Genomic DNA, 21,620 nt, shown 5'->3' on the forward strand with positions numbered 1-21,620 from the left:
AGAACTTTACACAGTTACCTAGATGTTACTCATAGACCACATTCGCAGTCTCAATCTCCATGCCAAAAAATCAATCTGTCTTGCCTTTCATACACCAACAATCAAAATCATTCACACCCAGTAACACTCAGTCACACCATACCCAACCAGAAACACAGACGTCCTACACGGACAGCTATGCTTCCCGATGAGAAACCTCTTCACACTTTGAAGACTCTACAGCTAGTTCCATTCTTGCCTTGAGCAGTGAGCTTTGTTTGCCGGACAGGCAGGCAAGAAGCAATGAATGGAAACTAATCGAGGAAAGAACCATCCTTAGAACTAAAGTGAAATTTCCTGACGGAACAATTCATCAGCGGAACAGCTTGCCTCCAGAAGTTGTGGGTGCGCCAACATTGGAGGTTTTTAAAGAAAAGACTCGACAACCATTTGCCTGAAATGGCATACTGGTTTCTGCCCAAGCAGTGGATTGGGCTATAAGACCTCTAAGGTTCCTTTCAATTCTGTTATTCTGCCAACTAAACCAGTTATATGGCGGGACATACTAGGTCTCTTGTTCACATCCAGATGAACAAGGGTGTGATCTCCACACTAATTACTCTCACTGAAAAACTGCTGCACCATCCAACAAACGATGGTCCCCATAGATATTTCCCAACCTTCAGCTAGGCATCTGCGAGCTGTTACATCTCCTATCACCTTCAGGACTCTCCCCTGAAGTTGATCTAACTCAAGTCACGTGCAACCTACAAGACACAGAGAGGTAAAAGAAACACAAACACCACAAACAAATCTCCACTTACTTGATGTTTGTATCTCTTGCCAGAATAACTACCCACCTGAAGAGCCGAGTCAGTTCATACAGCCCAGTTCGTCAGGGCAGCAGAAGATGTTAGTTAAGAGAACCGGGCAAGGCCTAGTGGCAGATCCTGGAGGAGCCCCCAAAATTGTTGTCCCAGAAAACTAGTTCTTCCCAACTCCCAATAAACCACACGCCCAGATGGAGAGTTGCAAAAGCTTTATTCTGCACAGAACAAAGGACACGGGAGAATCATTCCCACGGGGTCTGTGGAAAGACCACTTCTTCAGCAGTACAATTTTAATCGGTATTTTTCCAAGAGTCCACCTGAAGCCAACCCCTCTTAAGGCATCCTGGAACCAGTTTTCTGGAACCACAGACTTCATGGCTAAATTAAGAAATAGATTAGTCATTGTGAAATCCTTCCTGCTGTAAATTGTTCTGCTGGGAAAAAAAAAAAGGGGGATATCCTCATTTGCAGTCATGTTCACACTGAAATTTCCATTACCAAAACACTTATAAAATAAACACCTGCTGCCTTTTTCATTTACAGAAGTATCGGTGATAGGATCAAGATATTATTTTTTTCCTCCCACCTTGAGAGGGATGCAAAGTTGTACTTTGCTACTACAAAATGGATAATTCGGGATTTGAGCTGAATGAAGAAGCACCTCCAAGCAACTTCTCCAAGCCAGAAAAGATTAAGGAAGAATGCCATGTAAGTTGCAATAGTTTACAATGTTTGCAAAATATTTAGAAAGCTACATTAGTTCTTCTTAACAGGAAAAAAAATCTGCATTATAACATGAGTAGGGGAGTATAAAACCTAGAGAATGCACAATTAGACATTTATCTTTTCTCCCCCATTCCTAGTTAATCCAGAGAAACTGTTTGCTGGACCAAACTCTAAATAAAGTAGCATTTCTCACTCTACTGAAGAGGGCAATAGTTAGGAACAGACAGGTCTTGTGAGGTTGCTTTCAGATTTTTGGAAGATCATGATGAGATCTTTGTTGAGATTTAATTTCCATAGTGTGAACACATGTTTGTCCTGCACAGGATATGCAATAATGCCATGCATTCCAAACGGACAGATTCATGACTAGAGTTAGGTGAATTTGTCTTAGATAGTGACAAAGAACACATTGTTAGATCCATTTAAATAAAATTCATACACCATAACTCTGGTTAATGAAAACACTAGGTATAATTAAGGAAAGTATGCTTGATGAAAACAACCGTGATTTCATATCATTCACATGACAAGCTCAACCCACAAGATGATGGCAGGAAAACCTATCTTACATGCCTCACACATGTGAGTTGGCTCTTCCCACTGAGTAGCAGGAGCTTTTAGAATATGCAAGCAAGGCACTAAATAAATACATTTGTTTACCTATATTTATGCAATTTTTCATCCCTTATCTTAGCATGCTATTCAGGCATTTTTTTATAAATTATGAAGCTGGCTTGGTCTCAGTAACTATAATTAAAATAGGTAATCAATCTTAAGCCAGGCAGATAATAAAACTGGTTTGGCTAAGAGGGGACTAGAAAACTTTGGATATTGTAAAGTTAATATTGATTATTACCGGTATTAACTTTTCCACAGTGGGAGAAAAGAAAAAAAGCAGGAGAGAATTCATCAATGTTTGTTTTAGCATTAACTCAAACAATTCTGTACTTTACTTAGAAAATTGAACCAGGACAAGATAATTCAATTATGGAGTTGAACGTCAAAGCTAAAAGGCAGGATAGAAAGAGGAAACTTCCCTTCTTGAGTAAAGCAATGGATTAGTTTCCCAAGCCCATCAGTCAGTGTTATCTTTGATTATTACAGTAACAAAGCTGCCTGTTGCTTCACTGTTTTCCAGAGCTGCCAATTTTATAGATTCATAGATTCATGGGGCTGTAATTGGGTGTGTGTGTGTCTTACAGTCCAACCACATACTCAAGGCTGGAGATTTTATATTGCTCTAATCAAATGTTGTCCACTCTATTTTTGAAAACCTCCAGTGATGAAGCATCCACAACTCCGGGAGTAGCTATTCCATTGATGAATTGTTCTCATTGTCAGGAAATTTCTAGTTTGCATCTCTCTTTAACAAGCTTCCATCCATCACTCTTTATCCTGTCCTCAGGTGCCATGTAGAATAGATTGGACCCCTCTTTTCTGGAACAGCCCCTCAAGTATTGGAAGACAGTTATCATGCCCCCCCCCCTTAACTCTTCTCTTCACTAGACTAGACATACCTAGTTCCCTCAATCGTTCATCGTATAGTTTAGCCCCCAAAGCCCCTTACCATTTTGTCGCTCTTCTCTGCATATATATCTTTTCCTTCCAGGGGTGTCCACAGAGTGTGGTCCAGAAAGTCAAGGCAACAGCCACGATGGTGATGTCAAAGCTATGCCCATTTTCATACATGTAATTTTTACTAAATAATTTTTAAACCAAATTTAAAAGCTACAAAAAAAATCAAAAGAATGTAGAAAAGAGGGGGAAAATATATAACAAGAGAAATAGGAAAGATAGAAGAAAAAGTGAACAAGAGTGTAGATCCCGAAAAGAGAAAGAAAGAAGTACGTAAGAAGTGACTTCTAATCTTTGCAGCAATAACAAACATAATTAATACGGTTTCTTCTCTCTCAAATTACACAGTTCCCTTCTTCCCTATACAGCTTTTTAATCAGTAAATCCAGAGATCACTGTTTTTATCCGTTTTCAGGGAAAAAAAGTGCATAGAGGCTTTCCAGTCTTTTACAAATGTAGTTATTGCTTCTTCCCTAATCAAAACAAGTCAATTTAGGCGTCTTGGCAAGTTTTGCCATCTTCACAATCCATTCCACATATAAGTATGTGAAAATAGTTAAGGTCCTATCAGGTCTGTCTACAGTTCTGGCTTTGTAGATGCTGCCTCCAGGGATGCTGAGCTCTTGTGCTCCTTTCCTTTTCTCCTGCGCTGAATTCTTCAGAAAATTCTTCAGAAAATTCTTACTTCCTGCAAGAAAAGCGGAGAAGAAAGCCTGCCTCTGTTACAGGAAGTAAATCCTCCTGAGCGCCTTCGAAACCGTGTTGATTCCTGGCAACTGCCTGGACAAGTCCCTGCAGTTTTCTTGGCAAGATTTTTTCAGAAGTGGTTTTTTTAATTGCCTCCTTCCAAGGACTGAGATAGAGTGATTGGCCCAAGGTCACCCAGCTGGTTTTGTGTCTAAGGCAGGGCGAGAACTTAATCTTGCCATTTTTAGCCTGGTGCCTTAACTACTGCTCCAAATGGGTCTTAATTTGAGGTGGTGATGTTTCAAACATCACTTCGCTTCACTTTCAAACATCTGAATTCACTGTTAAATAAGTGATGGTGGTTTTCCCAGTTGCAATGTATGGCTGTGAAAGTTGGACCATAAGGAAGGCTGAGCGCCAAAGAATTGAGGTCTTTGAACTATGGTGCTGGACTCTTGCGAGTCCTTTGGACTGCAAGGCAATCAAACCGGTCAGTCTTAGAGGAGATCAACCCTGACTGCTCTTTAGAAGGCCAGATCCTGAAGAGGAAACTCAAGAACTTTGGTCACCTAATGAGAAGGAAGGACTCACTGGAGAAGAGCCAAATGCTGGGAAAGACTGAGGGCAAAAGAAGAAGGGGACAGCGGAGAATGAGGTGGCTGGATGGAGTCACCAAAGCAGTAGGTGTAAGCTTAAATGGACTCCAGAGGATGGTAGAGGACAGGAAGGCCTGGAGGGGAGTTGTCCATGGGGTCGCGATGGGTCAGATACGACTTTGCAACTAACAACAACAAATGACCGTGGATGATTTGATACAGTTGGGTATTTTTAATCCAAAAGCTGAATGATAACTTGCTCTGAGAAGATATGGATGGCAGTACAGCTCTGCAGACATAGCAGAAATAGAACAATATAGTCGTGATCCATTTTTACAGAGTTGTCTTGTAATTCTTCCCTTTTTCTCCCTTTCTGCCCTAAAGGTGAAAAAGAGCCACTGGTCTCTTCTCCGTGTCTTTCTGGTTTGTCTGTTGGCCTGTGCAATAACCACAGTGATGGGGGTGTTGATTCTGTCCCTGGTTTATGCTAGGACCACTGACTTTAAAAGACAACAGCATGAAGTGAATCTAGAAAATCATGGATCAGCTTCCCGAAAAATTCCCATAACATTTGCCTACAAGAGCCAGATGGACCTCAAGTTCCAGTTTCTCCACCATCATACTAAATCCAAGGTATAACTAAACTATTTCTTCCATATTTGTTTTGCACAGGACAAATATTTGGGAATCTTAGTTTTTAAGGGTTTTTATCCCTGGCTAAAGTCTTATTCTTTGGTGAAATCTGGCTAAATTGCTATTCTTTGGTGAAACTCAAGAATAGGTAGATTCTTTAAACAGGGGCATAGAAAAACTGATCAGCAAAAACTCATGGGTTAAAGGCCCCCTTGTGCAGTTTCCCCAAACAACAGAATTGAATGAATGAACTGAAGAAACTTCTTCAATGAGAAGCAAAACGTTTTCAAAGAAAACACAACCAGGAAAGTCCAGTTGCCTTTTGGAAAAGCATCTTTGGGGACAACCATGATCTGGATGATTGAGAATCTCCATAGACATTTCGTCACCAGAGCATCAAGTCATGTCAGGAGGGGAGCTGTGGTTTCCTGGCCATCCATTCTCTTTATATATATATATAGCACCTGGGCAAACATATGGTAACTGGATGGGCTTCTTCCCCACCCCACGATGGCACCTGCAATGTGGTACTAGGCTATGGCCGTTCCCATAATTTGGTGTCTTCTATGCCATGCATATAGGGACGGTGGCTCAGTGGCTAAGATGCTGAGCTTACTGATCAGAAAGATTGGCAGTTCGGTGGTTCGAATCCCTACTGCCGCACAACAGAGTGAGCTCCCGTTACTTGCCCCAGCTTCTGTCAACCTAGCAGTTCGAAAGCACGTAAAAATGCAAGTAGAAAAACAGGAACCACCTTTGGTGGGAAGGTAACAACATTCCGTGCACCTTCGGCATTTGGTCATGCCGGCCACATGACCACGGAGTCGTCTTCAGACAGCGCTGGCTCTTCGGCTTTGAAACGGAGATGAGCACCGCCCCCTAGAGCCAGGAATGACTATCGAATATGTGCAAGGGGAACCTTTACCTTTACCTTTTTATGTCATGCATCTTTGTGCAGTACACAACTTCCACACCTGCTGTGGTCGTCCTGGTTGAAGGATCACTCCTGGATCTGTGCTTTATTGATGAACTATCTAGCGCTATGTCTCTCCATCCTCACAGTTTGGGGATGTGTGGACTTCAACTCCTAGAATTCCATAGCCAACATGTTGGTTGGGGAATTTGGAGAGCTGAAGTCCACATATCTTCAATTTGCAAGGTTGAGGGTCACTGCTCTAGTGTTTCAACACTGCTTTCGAACTTTTTGGCACGAGCGACCAGTTTGGGGGAAGACAATTTTTCCACGGACCAGCGGAGGAGGAAGAACATGCAACCTAGATACCATGCATGCACAGTTTTGCTCACCCACTGCTTACTTCCAATTGTGCAGCCTGTATCCTAACAGGCCCAAGACAGTTGAAGACCCCTGCTCTAGTGTAATGTTCATTGACTGTTTCACACATTTCAAACCTTAGTAAACTTTATCTGGAAGTGGATACAAGCGTCTTCCCTTCCATTGCTTTCCTCTGGGTTATAGATGTAGAACAAGTTCTGTCTGAACAATTGCTGCTCCGAGCTGCCTAAAACCACAGGGATCAAAAGAGATTCACACTGCGGAACAGCTTGTCCAGATTCGATGATTAAAATGTATGTTTAAATAGTTGAGAAATTAAACAGACCTTATCTGATTAATTGGTATTAATCCACCAAGTAAATATCCTTTGATATCGAGAGGGCGCAAATCTTCATTGGATGTTTAAAAGCTATTTATGAACTGCATCAAAACCAATAATATTGTCACGCATCTGCAACTTCCCAGATGCACCAGTTTCCAGGAGGTGCAATTCAGTGGTCAAGATTTCGCAGGAATGGCGATGAATACCAGAACAAGGAAGAAATGGCGTTTGGAACAAGTATCAATGCTCAGCGTTCCAAGTTGATGTTTGGGACTCTTCTGATCAAAAGCCAAGGACTGCGTGCGCCACACTGGCATTTCAATGCCAACGAACAGGGTTACCTCGTAAAGGTAATATTGAAAGTAGTATTTTAATTGACCTAATTATTTTTAAACGACTGGAGAGGGGGGGAGAAAGAATATAAAAGTAACTAATAGTGGACGAATGGAAGGAAAGAGCTTACAGGTAGTCCTCAATTTATGATCATAGTTGAGCTCAACATTTGTGTTGCTAAGCAAGACATTTGTTAAGTGAGCTTTGCCCCATTTTATGACCTATCTGGCCCCAGCTGCTAAGTGAATCACTGTAGTTATTAAGTGAGTAACACTGTTGTTAAGTGAATCTGGCTTCCCCATTGACTTGGCTTGTTAGAAGGTGGCCCGTGAACTCTGAACACTGCAACTATCATAAATACGAGCCAGTTGCCAAAGTATCTGAATTTTGATGCTGCAACATCAAACATTTTTCATAAGTGTGAAAAATGGTCATGTCACTTTTTTCAGTGCTGTTGTAACTTCCAACAGTCACTAAATGAATGGTTGAAAGTTGTGGACTACCCATATTGAAACATCTGTGCCTATGTATAGAGCAAGGGTCCCCAACCTTTCTGGGTTGGCAACCTGGAGCAAGGGGAGCGGGGAAGGAGGGGATGCTTTTGTGGGAGGGGCAAGCACATGTGTGCATGCATGTGCATGCGTGCGCATACCTGCAGTGTTCAGGGCAATGCTTCTGCAAGTGGGGCCACAGGCACCTGGGACAAGGCTTGCATGAGTAGGGCTGGGCGCATGTGTGGCCATGTGCACACTGGCCAGCCACTCACATGGCGCCCTGGTGGAAATTAGCCTGCAGACCACAGGTTGGGAACCCCTGACGTAGAACATCTAATCCAGTGGTGGGTTTCAAAATTTTTTTAGAACCTCTTCTATAGGTATGGCCTGCTTTGTGGGAGTGGCTTGGTAGTCATGTCACTGGGTGGGCGTGGCCAACTTGTAAAATGTGGTGAAACTCACTTAACAACGCTCTTGCTTAGCAAGCAAAATGTTGGATCAGAAACTCTGGCATTTGGAGCACGCAAGTCTTAAAGCTGTCAAGTTGCAAGACCCTTGCACCCCTAACCTTTTAGAAAAAATACCCCAGGGGTGTTCAAACTTGACAGCTTTAAGACTGGTGACTTCAACTCCCAGAATTTCTTCTCCAGTCATGTTGGCTCAGGAATTCTGGCATTTGAAGCACGCAAATCTTAAAACTGTCAAGTTACAAGACCCTTGCACCACTAACCTTTTAGAAAAAAAAAACCCTAGGGGTGTTCAAAATTGACAGCTTTAAGACTTGTGGACTTCAACTCCCAGAATTTCTCCTCCAGTCATGTTGGCTCAGGAACTCTGGCACTTGAAGCATGCAAGTCTTAAAACTGTCAAGTTACAAGACCCTTGCACCACTAACCCTTTAGGGAAAAAATACCCCAGGGGTGTTCAAACTTGACAGCTTTAAGACTTGTGGACTTCAACTTCCAGAATTCCTCCTCTCGCTCTTCATCTTGATGATGTGCGGACGGGCGGGGGGAGGGAGCTGGAACCTGTTCTAACGGCACTGTAGATTTGTGGAACCTCTTCTATAGAAGAGGTTAGAACTGGCAGGAACCCACCCCTGATCTAATCCCTTCCATCTTCTCACCCCAACCCAAACAAACAGGGCAAAATCCAGTAGCAGAGATTAGCTAGGTAGGCAGCATTTTTCTCCAAAAACCCTATGAAATAATTATTGGGAGATAAATCTGATTTTTAAACTCTTTTTCACCAAGATATATCTCAAAAGAATTCAACAGGATTTTGGTAAATAATCTGCCAGATAATGGGAACTAAAGATAAGTAATGGGACAACTTGCAGTCAAGAAAAGAACTTGAGAACCTGTAAGCTACGTTCCCTCTAAGGTGCGTGGCTGCGCTAGCGCGCAGGTGGCAAGAAAACACCGCGCAGCAGTTTTCAACTGCCGCGCAGTGATTTCTATTGCCACAGGCTTTGGAAGCTGGGGAGGTCCTTTGCAGGCAGCTAGAACGGGCCGCCTGCAAAGGACTTCCCCAGACTTGCTTTGAGGAGCACGGGGCGACTGAGGCTAGTTGTGAAGCCCCAAAGCCCCCACCGCCACTGGAAGAACTGCTGCCACCTCCTCCTCCTCCTCCTCTAACAGGCAGCACTGCCGGATTTGCCGCCCGGCGCTGCGGCTGAGATGAAGCCGGCAAAGCTCCAGCCGGAATCTCCGCGCGTGGCAGCGGCGCCTCCCCTCTGCTTGGAGCACCTGAGCTCAGCGCTGGGTTACCCCTGCCTGCCCCCTCCTCCTCCTCCGCTGTGCTTTTGAGGAGCCATGAGGCTGCGGGAGACAGTAGGAAGGCGGGGAGGGAGCAGGGGGGAAAAAAGCCTCATGGTTCTTCAAAAGCACGGAGGAGGAGGAGCGGGCACGGGTTACCCAGCGCTGAGCTCAGGAGCAAATCTGGTGGTGCTTTTGGAGGAGGAGGAGGTAGCAGCAGTTATTCTGGTGGCAACTCGTCGGCAACTTCAGCAGCAGCCCTGCCCACAATGAAGAAAGCAGAGATGGAGCAGATCCACGCAGATGACGTCGCTGCAACATGACTGGAGGAGGAATTCTGGGAGTTGAAGTCCACAAGTGTTAAAGCTGTCAGGTTTGAAGAGCTCTGCATTTTTTTTCTAGGGGTGGAAGGGTCTTGTAACTTGACAGCTTTAAGACTTCCATGCTTCAAATGCCAGAGTTCCTGAGCCAACAGGACTGGAGGAGAAATTCTGGGAGTTGAAGTCCACAAATCTTAAAGCTGTCAGGTTTGAAGACCCCTGGGGGTTTTTTCCCCTAAAGGGTTAGGGGTGCAAGGGTCTTGTAACTTGACAGCTTTAAGACTTGCGTGCTTCAAATGCCAGAGTTTCTGAGCCAACATTTTGGTTGCTAAGCAGGAGCGTTGTTAAGTGATACTGATATTATATAACACTTTGAATTAAGCGGGTACCTTGAAGAAACATAACTTTGAGTTTCAAATAATACTGATTTCGTTGTTGTCTTAGGTGACATCTGTGAAAAAAATTCAGGTGCTCAGGCATGAAAATGTGCCGCTCAAACACTATACTTTTCTGCTCACATCGAAAAAAAATTAGAGGGAACATTGCCTGTAAGAGACTATGATGGAATGTAGTGAGGAGGTGGTCTCTTAGGAGTAAAGGGGCGTATTCCAGAGGAGTAAGAGCCAACTCAGCCTGAATATCGTGAATGTGTGAGAGACGTTGAAGATAGCTCCTCCTTAATTGTTTACATATTATAGACGCAGGTAGGATCCTCAGCCTCTATAGGTGGGAAACAATATGGAACTCAGTTTGAAGAAGCATCATGTGTTATTCTTGGTATTGGATCTGGTACTGTGTGAAAAAAAAGCATGCACATTCAGACTTGCAAGATTGTTACTATAACCTTATCATAAAAATAGCACCAATGTTCCTAACTCTGGTTTCCTAGTCTGGTCTACCATGAAAGCTGACTTCAATCTCCCATCCCCTCCCTTTTTTTCCATGAGAACTAAGGAAAGTTTAGTCTGAGACGCTTTCTTGATATTTATGCTCCAGACTCAGATTCCTTTTATCTGACCATGGCCTTGGTTGCAGCTCTTTCATCTGATCCCCGAGTTGTTCCTACTGCTCTTTACACACGATGATCTTTTTACGGCCATATAAATATGTGTTTACCCAGATCATAAATTTGGTGCAGATGTTGTTCAAGCCAAATCAATTTCAGACTCTCATTTGCTGGGGTATTCTCTCCCCACATGACTTCCTGGTCAATTGTAATATTTTGTTTTGTTGCTGATGTGTTTCACAGGGATCTGCATGGATTGGAGTAGTTGATGCTGGTGGAAATACAACAGCTACATACAACATCACGGCAGGACAAATTATTTTCTTCCCTCAAAATACCTTGCACTGGGTCAAGAATGTCGGTGTAGAAGATTGTTTGTTCTTGACGTTTTTTACAACCCATGAGGAGCTTCAGACTCTGGACCTTGATGACACATTTTTCTTGACACCCAAAGACATTGAGGCAAGATCCCTAAAGGTATGTACAACTGGAATTCCAAATCCTATTTCTTAACAGATCCACAACTATTTTGACTGCCATTCTGAATAGCCTGCTTCATGGATACCCATCCATTGTCAAATTCAAATAACTTTCTGGATAAGATATAAAATAAGCAAGCAGACTTTGACTGAAGCTAACCATGAGCACTTTTTCTCCATGCCTTCCCTTCAAAAGGAGAAACCTTTACAATCTTGCAACTTAATCTTTGAAAGAGAAGGAATGGCAGAACATGAAGGTGGAGTCAAAAGAGGAATCAGCCTAGAGTCTCTAAATAGCCACAAATGGACAAAGTCCAACTCTTGCTGAATTCTGTTTACCCTTAAAGATAAAGGTAAAGGTTCCCCTCGCACATATTTGCTAGTTGTTCCTGACTCTAGGGGGCGGTGTTCATCTCCGTTTCAAGGCTGAAGAGCCAGCGCTGTCTGAAGACATCTCCGTGGTCATGTGGCTGACATGACTAAATGATGAAGGTGCACAGAATGCTATTACCTTTCCACCAAAGTGGTCCCTATTTTTCTACTTGCATTTTATATGTGCTTTCGAACTGCTCAATAGGCAGAAGCCAGGACAAGTAATGGGAGCTCACTCTGTTACGTGGCACTAGGGATTCACACCACCAAACTGCTGACTTTTCTGATCGACAAGCTCAGCGTCTTAGCCACTGAGCCACCGCATTACTCATGTTGACCCTTATCTAGTGCCAAAATAAATAATAATTGAGTAAATTCCTGTGCACAAGCATTAGTAGTAATAAATCATTTTAACTGGAATGTCATGTGTGATCTTGCTCTTAGGCACCTAACAATCTTCTGCATTTGGCTCATTACCACTCACCTCTTTGTAAGCAAAAAGTTACTTTGGTGGATGAAGTCATTACCATTCTTACCTGGATCCACCAAATACAATATTTACTTGTGTTTTCTAGCCTCAAGGTGGTATGGATTTCATCCGGTCGTTCCAGAAACAAGCAGAAGACCAAGCCATCAATCTTCCACCCAACTTAGCAGAGCTTGTTCAGAAGGCCAACTACAATCAGTCTGCAGATAGACTTGTATGGCGGTACTTCTTTGACCTAAAAGGTACTACAGAGCCAGCTAGGGGGACATAGAGAAGAGAACCACTTTTGCCTGATAGGACTCTTGGGCTTTTAATGCAATGAAGGTTGTTTCCAATCAGATACAGAAATGTGTTCCCTGGAAATAATGTAAGAGTGGGATGGAATGTAGTCGAGAAGGTTCTTTCCCAGGAGAGAAAAGAGACAATAAACTTGGAATCTTTGGTATGCAGGAAAAGGGTGAAGAACCACCCTCCCTCCCTGAGCAGATCTTAGGGTGTATCTAATAATCATGCAAATAAGTGTTTAGTCTGGCAAGAGTTCTGTCTATAGGCAAGCAACAATAAAGAAACTATTCTGAAGTAACTGCTCTTGTCATTCCCGGTTTCTGGGGCCTGAAAAGGAGTCTCTAACTATATGGATCAACAGCCTGAGAGAATGCCTTCTCCCATACATAAGCTACACAACAGTTGCAATCGTCATCAGAATCTCTCCTGGTTGTGTAATATGCTGCAGATAGTATTTTGGCATTGGCTAAGAAGGCCTTTTCTTGCTTGCTACAATAAAGCATGTATTGCAGTGGTGGGATCCAAACTTTTTTACTACCAGTTCTATGGGTGTGGCTTGGTGGGCGTGGCATGGCTTGGTTGATGTGGCTTGGTAGGCGTGGCAGGGGACGGAAACTGCAAAATCCCCATTTCCTTCCAATCAACTGAGACTCGGGAAGCAGAGAATAGATGGAGTGGGGCCAGCCAGAGGTGATATTTACCGGTTCTCTGAACTACTCAAAATTTCCACTACTGGTTCTCCAGAACTGGTCAGAACCTGCTGAATACCATCTCTGATGCATTGGTATTGCTACAGAATAAAAGAGTTGGAAAAGACCTTGGAGGTCTTCTAGCCCAACTCAATGCTCAAGCAGGAAACCCAATAACCAGTTCAGACGAATAGTTGTTCAATCTTTTCTTAAAAACCTCCAGTGATGGAACGCCCACAACTTCTGAAGGCAAGTTGTTCCACTGATTCATTGTTCTAACTGCTAGGAAATTTCTCCTAAGTTCTAGGTTGCTTCTCTCCTTCATTAGTTTCCATCCATTGCTTCTTGTCTTGCCTTCAGGTGTATTGGAGAATAGGTTGACACACAAACATCTCACCAGATCAGGTCCATGTTGAAGCTATTTGTTATGACATTTGATATTCTTGCATTATTTAGGTCCTAGATGTTTGCAAAAAAAAAAAGAGAGAGTAAACTTTTGTGAATGTATGTATGCTTGATGTTGGTACTATAGACAGATAGATAGATCCCAATAACAAAATTCTGCTCTGCCAAAGAAGAAGAAAAAAAGAAAAAAAAATCATGTGGTCTTTCTTATTTTTAAGTTGAACAATTAAATCAAACACTTTTAAAATATAAATTTTAATCATCTCATTGTTAACCATATAGTTTCTTCTATACACTTTGAACCAGGTATAGAAAAGAACATCAAAAATTCATACTAAAATGATAATATATTGAGAACATCAATGTTAAATAAAGTAAAAAAAATACTGTCAGATCAGCATCAGTTACACAATTCTTTTTCAACATAATATTATTTTGAGAAAATATTTCTCCATTCCTAGTAAGCTGTCTCTCCTCGTTGTTATTGATCAATGGACTTCAATTAACACTCCATTGGTAGCATTCTTTTGGAATATTGAGCTGATGATAAATAATCTTGCAAAGAATTTATCTTCATTGCTGTTAATCACCAATACCTAATTGATGGCACTCAATCAATCAATCAGTCAATACAAAGACTTCCTGCAGGCAGAAAAGCTTTGGAATTACTGTAGCATGCATATAATAAAAGTTCAGTGTGTCCTCTACACAACGTGCAAAACATTAGCTCTCCATCAATCAAAAATAATACTACATAAAATAATGGAGCTAGTATAAAGCCCTTGATTATCACTCAGGAGCGTACTAATTTTTCCGCTATGTTTATTTTCAATTCAGGATCTTCCAAATTCCAGTTTCCAGGGGGAGTCATCCAGTGGGCTCGGTACATAAAAGGCGGAAAAGGCTTAAAACCCAATGAAAAAATTTACAGCGAATTTCTCCATTCGGTAAGCATCCCGGTAAAAATTTGCAATCTTACTCTGGAAACTAATTAGGGTAGTCATTATCTTCTTTTAATTTCATTTTGGAAGTGGGAAGGGTGTCATTAAAAACTCTTATAAAATGTGAGCTCATATATGTATCCATTTACAATATTGAAAATTATTCCACTCTTTCACAATTCGTGGACTAAATAAATAATTCACTCCTGATTCCAAGGTATGCACCGTATTAAAATATCTGCAGTATATACAATTCTCCACAATCAATTAAAATTTAAAAGCAAATAATGATAAGAAGGATACCGTCACAATTTCCCCATTGCTACTGTTGTGTATATGCAGAATTTGTTGCTTCTTTTCAGAAGGAAGATGCTCTTACCTTAGCAACGCTCCGGCTCTCCAGCAATGCTTTACGTCAGCCTCATTTCCATCTCAATGCCAATGAAATGGGTTATGTCATCAGTGGCTGCGGAAAGGTAATAACTTAAGTTTAACCACTGTGATGCAAGCCAACATTTCTCAAAGTTAAGAATTCTGGGAATTATACAGTAGTTGAAGAATGCCACACTGGAATAGAATGATGTAAGCTGCAGTATCTTCCCTAAGAAGATGTGTACTGAGTCTCACAGATCCTGGATAAGCTTTATAAGTAGACTTTGACTTACAACCATCCATTTAATGATCACTCAAAGTTGCAACAGCACTGAAAAAAGTGACATTTTTCACATTGGTGACCATTCAACGTCCTCGTGGTCACATGATCAAAACCTTAAGCTTGGCAACTAGTTTCTATTTATGTTGGCTGCAGGATCCCAGGGTCATGTGGTCACCTTATGCAAACTTCTGACAAGCTAAGTCAATGGGGAAGCCAGATCCACTAACAACTGTTTTACTACGTTAACAATTGCAGTGATTCACCTAACAATGGTGGCAAGAAAGGTCATAAAATGGAGAAAAAAGTGACTTAACAACTGTCTTGCTTAGTAACAGAAATTTTGAGCTCAGTTGTGGTCGTAAAATCGAGGGCTATCTCGTTTTCAATTTCAATGTGAGGTAGAGTTGAGGAGGTAAGAAAACAAACCATTGGCCCATGACAGATGATACCATATCCATCAACCTATTTCAAGGAATGAAATTATTCTTCCCCAATCATCAGCTTTTCCTTATGCATTCATACAGCTTACTATTAATCAGGTAATTTGCTCACAAGAGGAGGCCACCAATGTTTCACTGGGAATCCACCTGCAGGTGTAAGCCACCTAACATGTTACTTTTGTAATAAGGGTAGTCCTTGACTTACGACAGGGGTGTTCAAACTTGGCAACTTTAAGACTTGTGGACTTCAACTCCCAGAATTCCCCAGCCAGCGAAGTCCACAAGTCTTAAAATTGCCAAGTTTGGACACCCCTGACTTACGATTACAATTAGGCCTTGAATTTCCATCGGTAAGCAAGGTGGTTGTTAAGTGATTTATGCCTGATTTTATAAGCTTTTCCCCCGTGGGTGTTCAGCAAATTAGTGCAGTTGTTAAGTGAATCATATGGTAGTTAAGCAATCTGGTTCCCTCGTTTGCTTGTCAGAACCTGGCTGGGAAGGTTGTAATGGTGAACCCATGATAGGATGCTTCAAGCACTGAGCCATTAGAGTTAGAGTGCAATACTGCAGGCTACTTCTGCTGACTACCAGCTGACTGCAGTTCAGATCCCACCAGGCTCAAGGTTGACTCAGCCTTCCATCCTTCCGAGGTGGGTAAAACGAGGACCCAGATAGATGGGGGCAATATGCTGACTCTGTAAACTACTTAGAGAGGGCTATAAAGCACTGTAAAGCGGTATATAAGTCTAAGTGCTACTGCTATTGCTATTGTTAATACATGACAGGTGCCAAGTGTCGGAATTTCAATCACATGACCCTGGATATGCTATGATGGTCCTTAGTATGAGGATCAGTTGTAAGTAACTTTTTTTCAGTGCCGTAACTTTGAACGGTCGCTAAATAAATGATTGTAAGTGAAGGACTCCCTGTAGAATAGAGTGAAACCAAGTTTCTGACAAGTATTTATTTGTTCTGGTGCATCTTATTTTCAGGTAGGCGTTATTGCTTCAACTACTCTTTCTACTGACTTTACCATTGAAGTTGGAGATGTTGTGTTCTTCCCAGTTGGAAACCAACACTACATCAAGAGCACATGTGATGAGGACCTGCTTCTCATTTTGGCATTTAGCACCGCCGACCAGGTGAGGCCTCTGTTTGAGTTCCTAGAAATTCTGCTATGCATGCCAGCAGAAACCTACAATTTCATTAGGCCCCTACGTTATTATGGACCAAAGGCAAGTATTAAATGTTTGGGAGATCAAAATAAAACAGGTGACTGTGTACATTCTGGTACGTTGTACATATTACTAAAATTGCTCTGTGCCCTTATCCATGATGCTGAACCTACCCTGGCTTCCTATGGTAAGTTTTGAGTTTTGATTTTATTCCATAAGATCTTCAATAACTACTCACCAGAGAGTCTAAGAAAACAGCTTCTCCCATACAGAGCTGCCTATTAGTTGTGAACAGCATTGATTGAATCATCTTTGATTGAACCACTCCCTGTGTTTCTTATTAAGAGCCCCGGTGGTGCAGTGGTTAGAATATAGTATTGCAGGCAAACTCTGCCCACAGCCTGGAGTTTGATCCTGATGGGGCTCAAGGCTGACTCAGCCATCCATGCTTCTGAGGTTGGTAAAATGAGGAACCAGATTGTTTGGGACACTATGCTGATATTGTAAATTGCCCAAAGAGTGTTATAAAGTACTATGGGGTGATATATAAGTCTATACGCTATTGCTATTTGTTTGGATCTAGAAGGGTGTTTCAGATTCAATTCCAAAACTATCAAACCTCACTTTTGGTCGCAGCAGTAAATCAGCGGTCTCCAAACACTTAACCATAGCTCACCTTCTGAAACAGACTTGGCAGAAGATCTGTAAATAAGAGTTGAACTAGATTAGATCTTTAGGGAAGACAAAAATGAAGTCTCACATATTAGAGTTGATTGCCCCTGCTATGTAAAATGCCACATATTTCTGTATCTTCTTGAGGGATTAAACCCTAGGCTGCTTCTTCCTGTTGTCCTGATTTAACACAAAGGAGGTGAGCCACTTAGTACCCTTGGGCATCTGTGATAGGGTTACCTACTGGTGTGTTCCTTGCCAAAGGAGGCTGCTGAAGAGCCAGATCTTCATAGATCTTATAAAAAAGCCATCCAGATCATGGGGAGGATCTCATTCCAGAGGGCAGGCACACCTTCTCATAATATTACATAATATTGCATAGTATTATTCACATGTTCATGTAATATTACTTCGATGGTATATAAGCATTGACACATATTCAGATGCCTCCAATCCATATGTTATTTGTTGGTTTGTTTGTTTTGGCAGTTGCAAACTCTAGATATGGATGACTATTACCATGCAACAGCAGACCATATATTAGCCCAGCTGTTCTTCAAAAAGCAAGCTGAATTTAAGAAGATCCCAAGGTTGAAGGAGGATCAGGCAATTAACCTACCATAGCAGCTTATTTTTAATTCTACATTTTAGATTTTAATTCTAACATATAAGCTAGCGAGAGTTGCTTTTGCAACTGGGGTGGTACATCAGTCGATTAATTAAAAAAAATCAACGGCGATAAAAGGATATCTCTATTCATTCTTTTTTTTTTTTTTAAGAATGCCAAAGCAACCTGCCATTTTCTAATCTCTTGGTTGAGCTTTATAATATACTACAAATAAAATAATTTAACAACCAACATGGGCATCCCCTCTTCATTTGTGTTAGGACAGTGGTGGGCAACCTTTTTTTTCAACTGAGCCAAATCTCGCCAAAACCACGATTGAAATTTACTTTGAGAGCCACATTTTTAAAACCGAAAATACATAGGATGGTACACTGTTTTTAGTTTCAATAAGTTTTTATTGAGAATATTCTGCATGCAAGTATCCACATAGGTCGGGAGGATACAAATAACACAACTAATAAAACAAAAACTTTAGAACGATATTATTTATCGATAACGTTAAATTCCGTAAAATTTGCCTTACAATGTAGAGAAAATTACATCCTGACATTGACTGACAAAGTCACAACCACTAATGTGAACATTGGCCTTGCATTTCCTTGGATAGTTTGAGTAAGTCAGGTTTGTATGTTGTTGTTTTTAATTTCATCTCTCTCTCCCACTTTCTTTCTTTTTTTCTTTTTCTTTCTCTCTCTCTCTCTGGCTCTTTGTCTCTCTCTCCCTCCCTCCCCCATCTCTGTCACTCTGTGTGTGTGTGTGTGTGTGTGTCTGTCTCTCACTCACTGTGTGTGTGTGTGTGTCTGTCTCTGTCTCTCCGTCTCTTTCCCCTCCCTTCCTCTCTCTCTGTCACTCTGTGTATGTGGGTGTGTCTGTCTCTCACTCATTCACTTAATCACTCACTCTGTGTGTGTGTCTCTCTGTCTGTCTGTCTCTCCCTCCCCCCCTCTCTGTCTCTCTCTGTCTGTGTGTGTGTGTCTGTCTGTCTGTCAGTCTTTCTCTGATTCCCTCCCTCACTCCCTCTCTCTGTTCCTCTCTCTGTCTGTCTTTCTCACTCACTCACACACACACACACACACACACACACACACTGTGGTCACCTTGTTGAGTGTTCCAATCACATTTGAAACACTCAACAACTGGCCTGCATTTATGGTATTTTGCAGCATTCTGCAGTCATAGGACCAAAATTGGTTGTCACTCGCCCGGGCTTTTGCAGAAGCTTCCCTCCGAAGCCCAAGAGGAGGGAGGGGAGTGGGCACCTGGCACACAGAAGAGCCGCATTAAAGGGTGTAAAGAGCCGCATGTGGCTCCCGAGCCGCGGGTTGCCCACCACTGTGTTAGGATATTGAATTTAGTAGCTGGAACAATGAAGTGTACAATCAGCCAGTACACACACTTGTAGTTGATTAGTTACAGAGTGCTGAATCATGCGTGCGGCAATCTACGTTATGATTGGTTGACGTAAGTACAAAGGGAGAGTTTCCCGTTTCCCCCGCCTTTTTCTTCTGTGAGTTTTGTACGCTGTTTTAGGTTTACCTCATGAAGTTCCTGTCTCCTTGTCGACTCTCTTGTGTTCTTCCTTTTCTCGATGATGACAAAGATAAAAGACTATAAGTTTATGTCAGTGTCTCCTACTTCATCCGGAGAGCCGCTGCACAATTCCTTGACAATTTGCACGTGCTATAATTGAAAGCATTATAACAAGGTTGTCTACAGTTGCCAATTTCATAGAGTTCCAGCACATTTTAGGACATTTTAGGACTTGAAAAAAAGTTAAGCAGTAGCAAGTTTGCTTAGTGTTTCTGTGGACATTTCTAGGAAATTCTAGGGCAGTAGGCTATACTAAAATATTTTGGGATATGGCGTTAGCCAATCACTTCTTGTTGTTGCTGAGAAAACTACATAAGTATATCCATTAAATTACCCCCAGTTAAGCTTGACTTAGGACCTTTCTCCTTTTAGAAGAAAATAGGCCCTCATTATCTGCAATTTGCTATTGGCCATTCTCCCAGTGCTATGATAGATTCACTTTCTAAAGCTTCTTAAGGCTAAGCTACCCCTACGGTCCTTAGATCCAAAGCTTTGGAAAGCATAACTATATATCTGGTATATACCATATGGTATATGGTTGGAAGCTTCTTTCTCCGGTAACATTGTACTGCAAACTAGGGCATACAAAACCTTTGCCAGACCAGTTCTCGAATACAGCTCGTCTTCCTGGAATCCAGGCTGTATATCGGACATTAATACAATTGAGCGGGTCCAGAGTTATTTCACGAGAAGAGTCCTTCACTCCTCTGCTTGCAATAGAATCCCTTATGCCACTAGGCTTGAAACTCTGGGCTTGGACAAACTGGAACTATGCCTTCTATGGTCTGACCTAAGCATAGACACAAAATTGTCTGCTACAATGTCCTGCCTGTCAATGGCTACTTCAGCTTCAACCTCAATAATACTCAGGCAAACAATAGATACAAACTCAAGGTAAACTGCTCCAAACTACGGTATTTTTCAGAGTATAAGATGCACCTTTTTTCCTCAAAAAAGAGGTTGAAAATCTGGGTGCGTCTTATACATCGAATACAGCATTTTTTTGCCTCCCGAAGCCCCGCCCCCTTCACCAAAATGGCCGTGCACAGCCTTATGGAGGATTTCAGAGCTCCTGGGGGCTGGGGAGGGCAGAAATGAGCAAAAATGGGTTGTTTTTTCCCCAATATTGCCCTCCCCCCCAGCCCCCAAGAGCACTCTATAACCCTCCATAAGGCTATGCATGCAATTGTTTTGACAAAAAATGTTTTTTGCTCATTTTTGCCCCCCCCCCCAGAAGCACTCTGCAAGCCCCCCCCCCCAAAGGCTATTCATGCCTTTTTTGGAAAAAAAACGGGCTGTTTTGGGGAGGTTTGCAGAGTGCAAAAACTTCCCCCCCCCCCTTTCGGAAAGCTCTTTAACTGATTGATGAGAATTAGATTGATCAAGTGCTGTGCCAGCAGAAACAAAAGTGCTGCAGATTGTCAGCGATTTCCTTCTCCAGCACATGGATAAATACACCTGGAAACATCTACCTACCTACTCTCTCTCCCTACCTACCGTATTTCTCTCTCTATCCACCTACCTACCTACCTACCCTCTCTCTCTCTCTCTCTCTCTCTCTCCCTCCCTCCCTCCCTCCCTCCCTCCCTCTACCTACCAACCTACCTACTCTCTCCCTACCTATCTACTGTATTTCTCTCTCTATCCTTCTATCTACCTACCTAAACTCTCTCTCTCCCTACCTACCTACTGTATTTCTCTCTCTTTCTCTCCCTCTCTATCCTTCTACCTACTTACTTTTTTTAACTTTAACTTTAACTTTAACTTTTATTTGATTTCTAAACCGCACCCTCTCGCAGAAGGGACTCGGGGCGGTGTACAGTCATATTTAAAACACAGTAATATACATAGATATAAATATAAAATAGGTGTAGGTGTGGCTGGAGGAGGTAACATATAATTTACTGTACAATAATAGTTAAAGTTCAATTTAAAATTTAAAAATTTAAAAATGCATTAAAAACTACCCCTAAAAACTATCCCGGGATAAAATGTTTGCCAGGAGGTATACAATGAGACTATAAATGGGCCAGGCCAGCTAATTGGAACAGGTGTTTCTGTCGGAAGGAGCGGAGGTCGGTTGTAGTTCTGATATCGGGGGGGGGGGAGGTCATTCCAGAGGGTTGGGCCCATCACAGAGAAGGCTCTACTCCTGGGCGCCGCCCGTTGGCATTGCTTAGTAGACGGCACCCGGAGGAGTCCCTCCCTGTGGGAGCGAATTGGTCGCAGGGATGTATGAGGTAGGATGCG

The 21,620-nt window shown here is 42.2% G+C and overlaps 1 protein-coding gene across 1 annotated transcript; it reads left to right on the forward strand.

The window, feature by feature from the left end:
- The first annotated feature begins 1,127 nt into the window (after window positions 1–1,127).
- DYNAP (dynactin associated protein) lies at window positions 1,128–17,944 on the forward strand. The gene is made up of 9 exons (XM_081942040.1): window positions 1,128–1,517; window positions 4,778–5,026; window positions 6,786–6,992; window positions 10,796–11,029; window positions 11,979–12,132; window positions 14,107–14,216; window positions 14,573–14,686; window positions 16,298–16,447; window positions 17,642–17,944. Exons 1-9 carry the CDS (start codon window positions 1,434–1,436, stop codon window positions 17,774–17,776), a joined length of 1,437 nt encoding a protein of 478 aa, XP_081798166.1. The 5' UTR covers window positions 1,128–1,433; the 3' UTR covers window positions 17,777–17,944.
- The last annotated feature ends 3,676 nt before the right edge of the window (window positions 17,945–21,620 follow it).

Source organism: Natrix helvetica (assembly GCF_964273705.1).
Source record: "Natrix helvetica genome assembly, chromosome: 2".
NCBI classification, from domain to species: Eukaryota; Metazoa; Chordata; class Lepidosauria; order Squamata; family Natricidae; genus Natrix; species Natrix helvetica.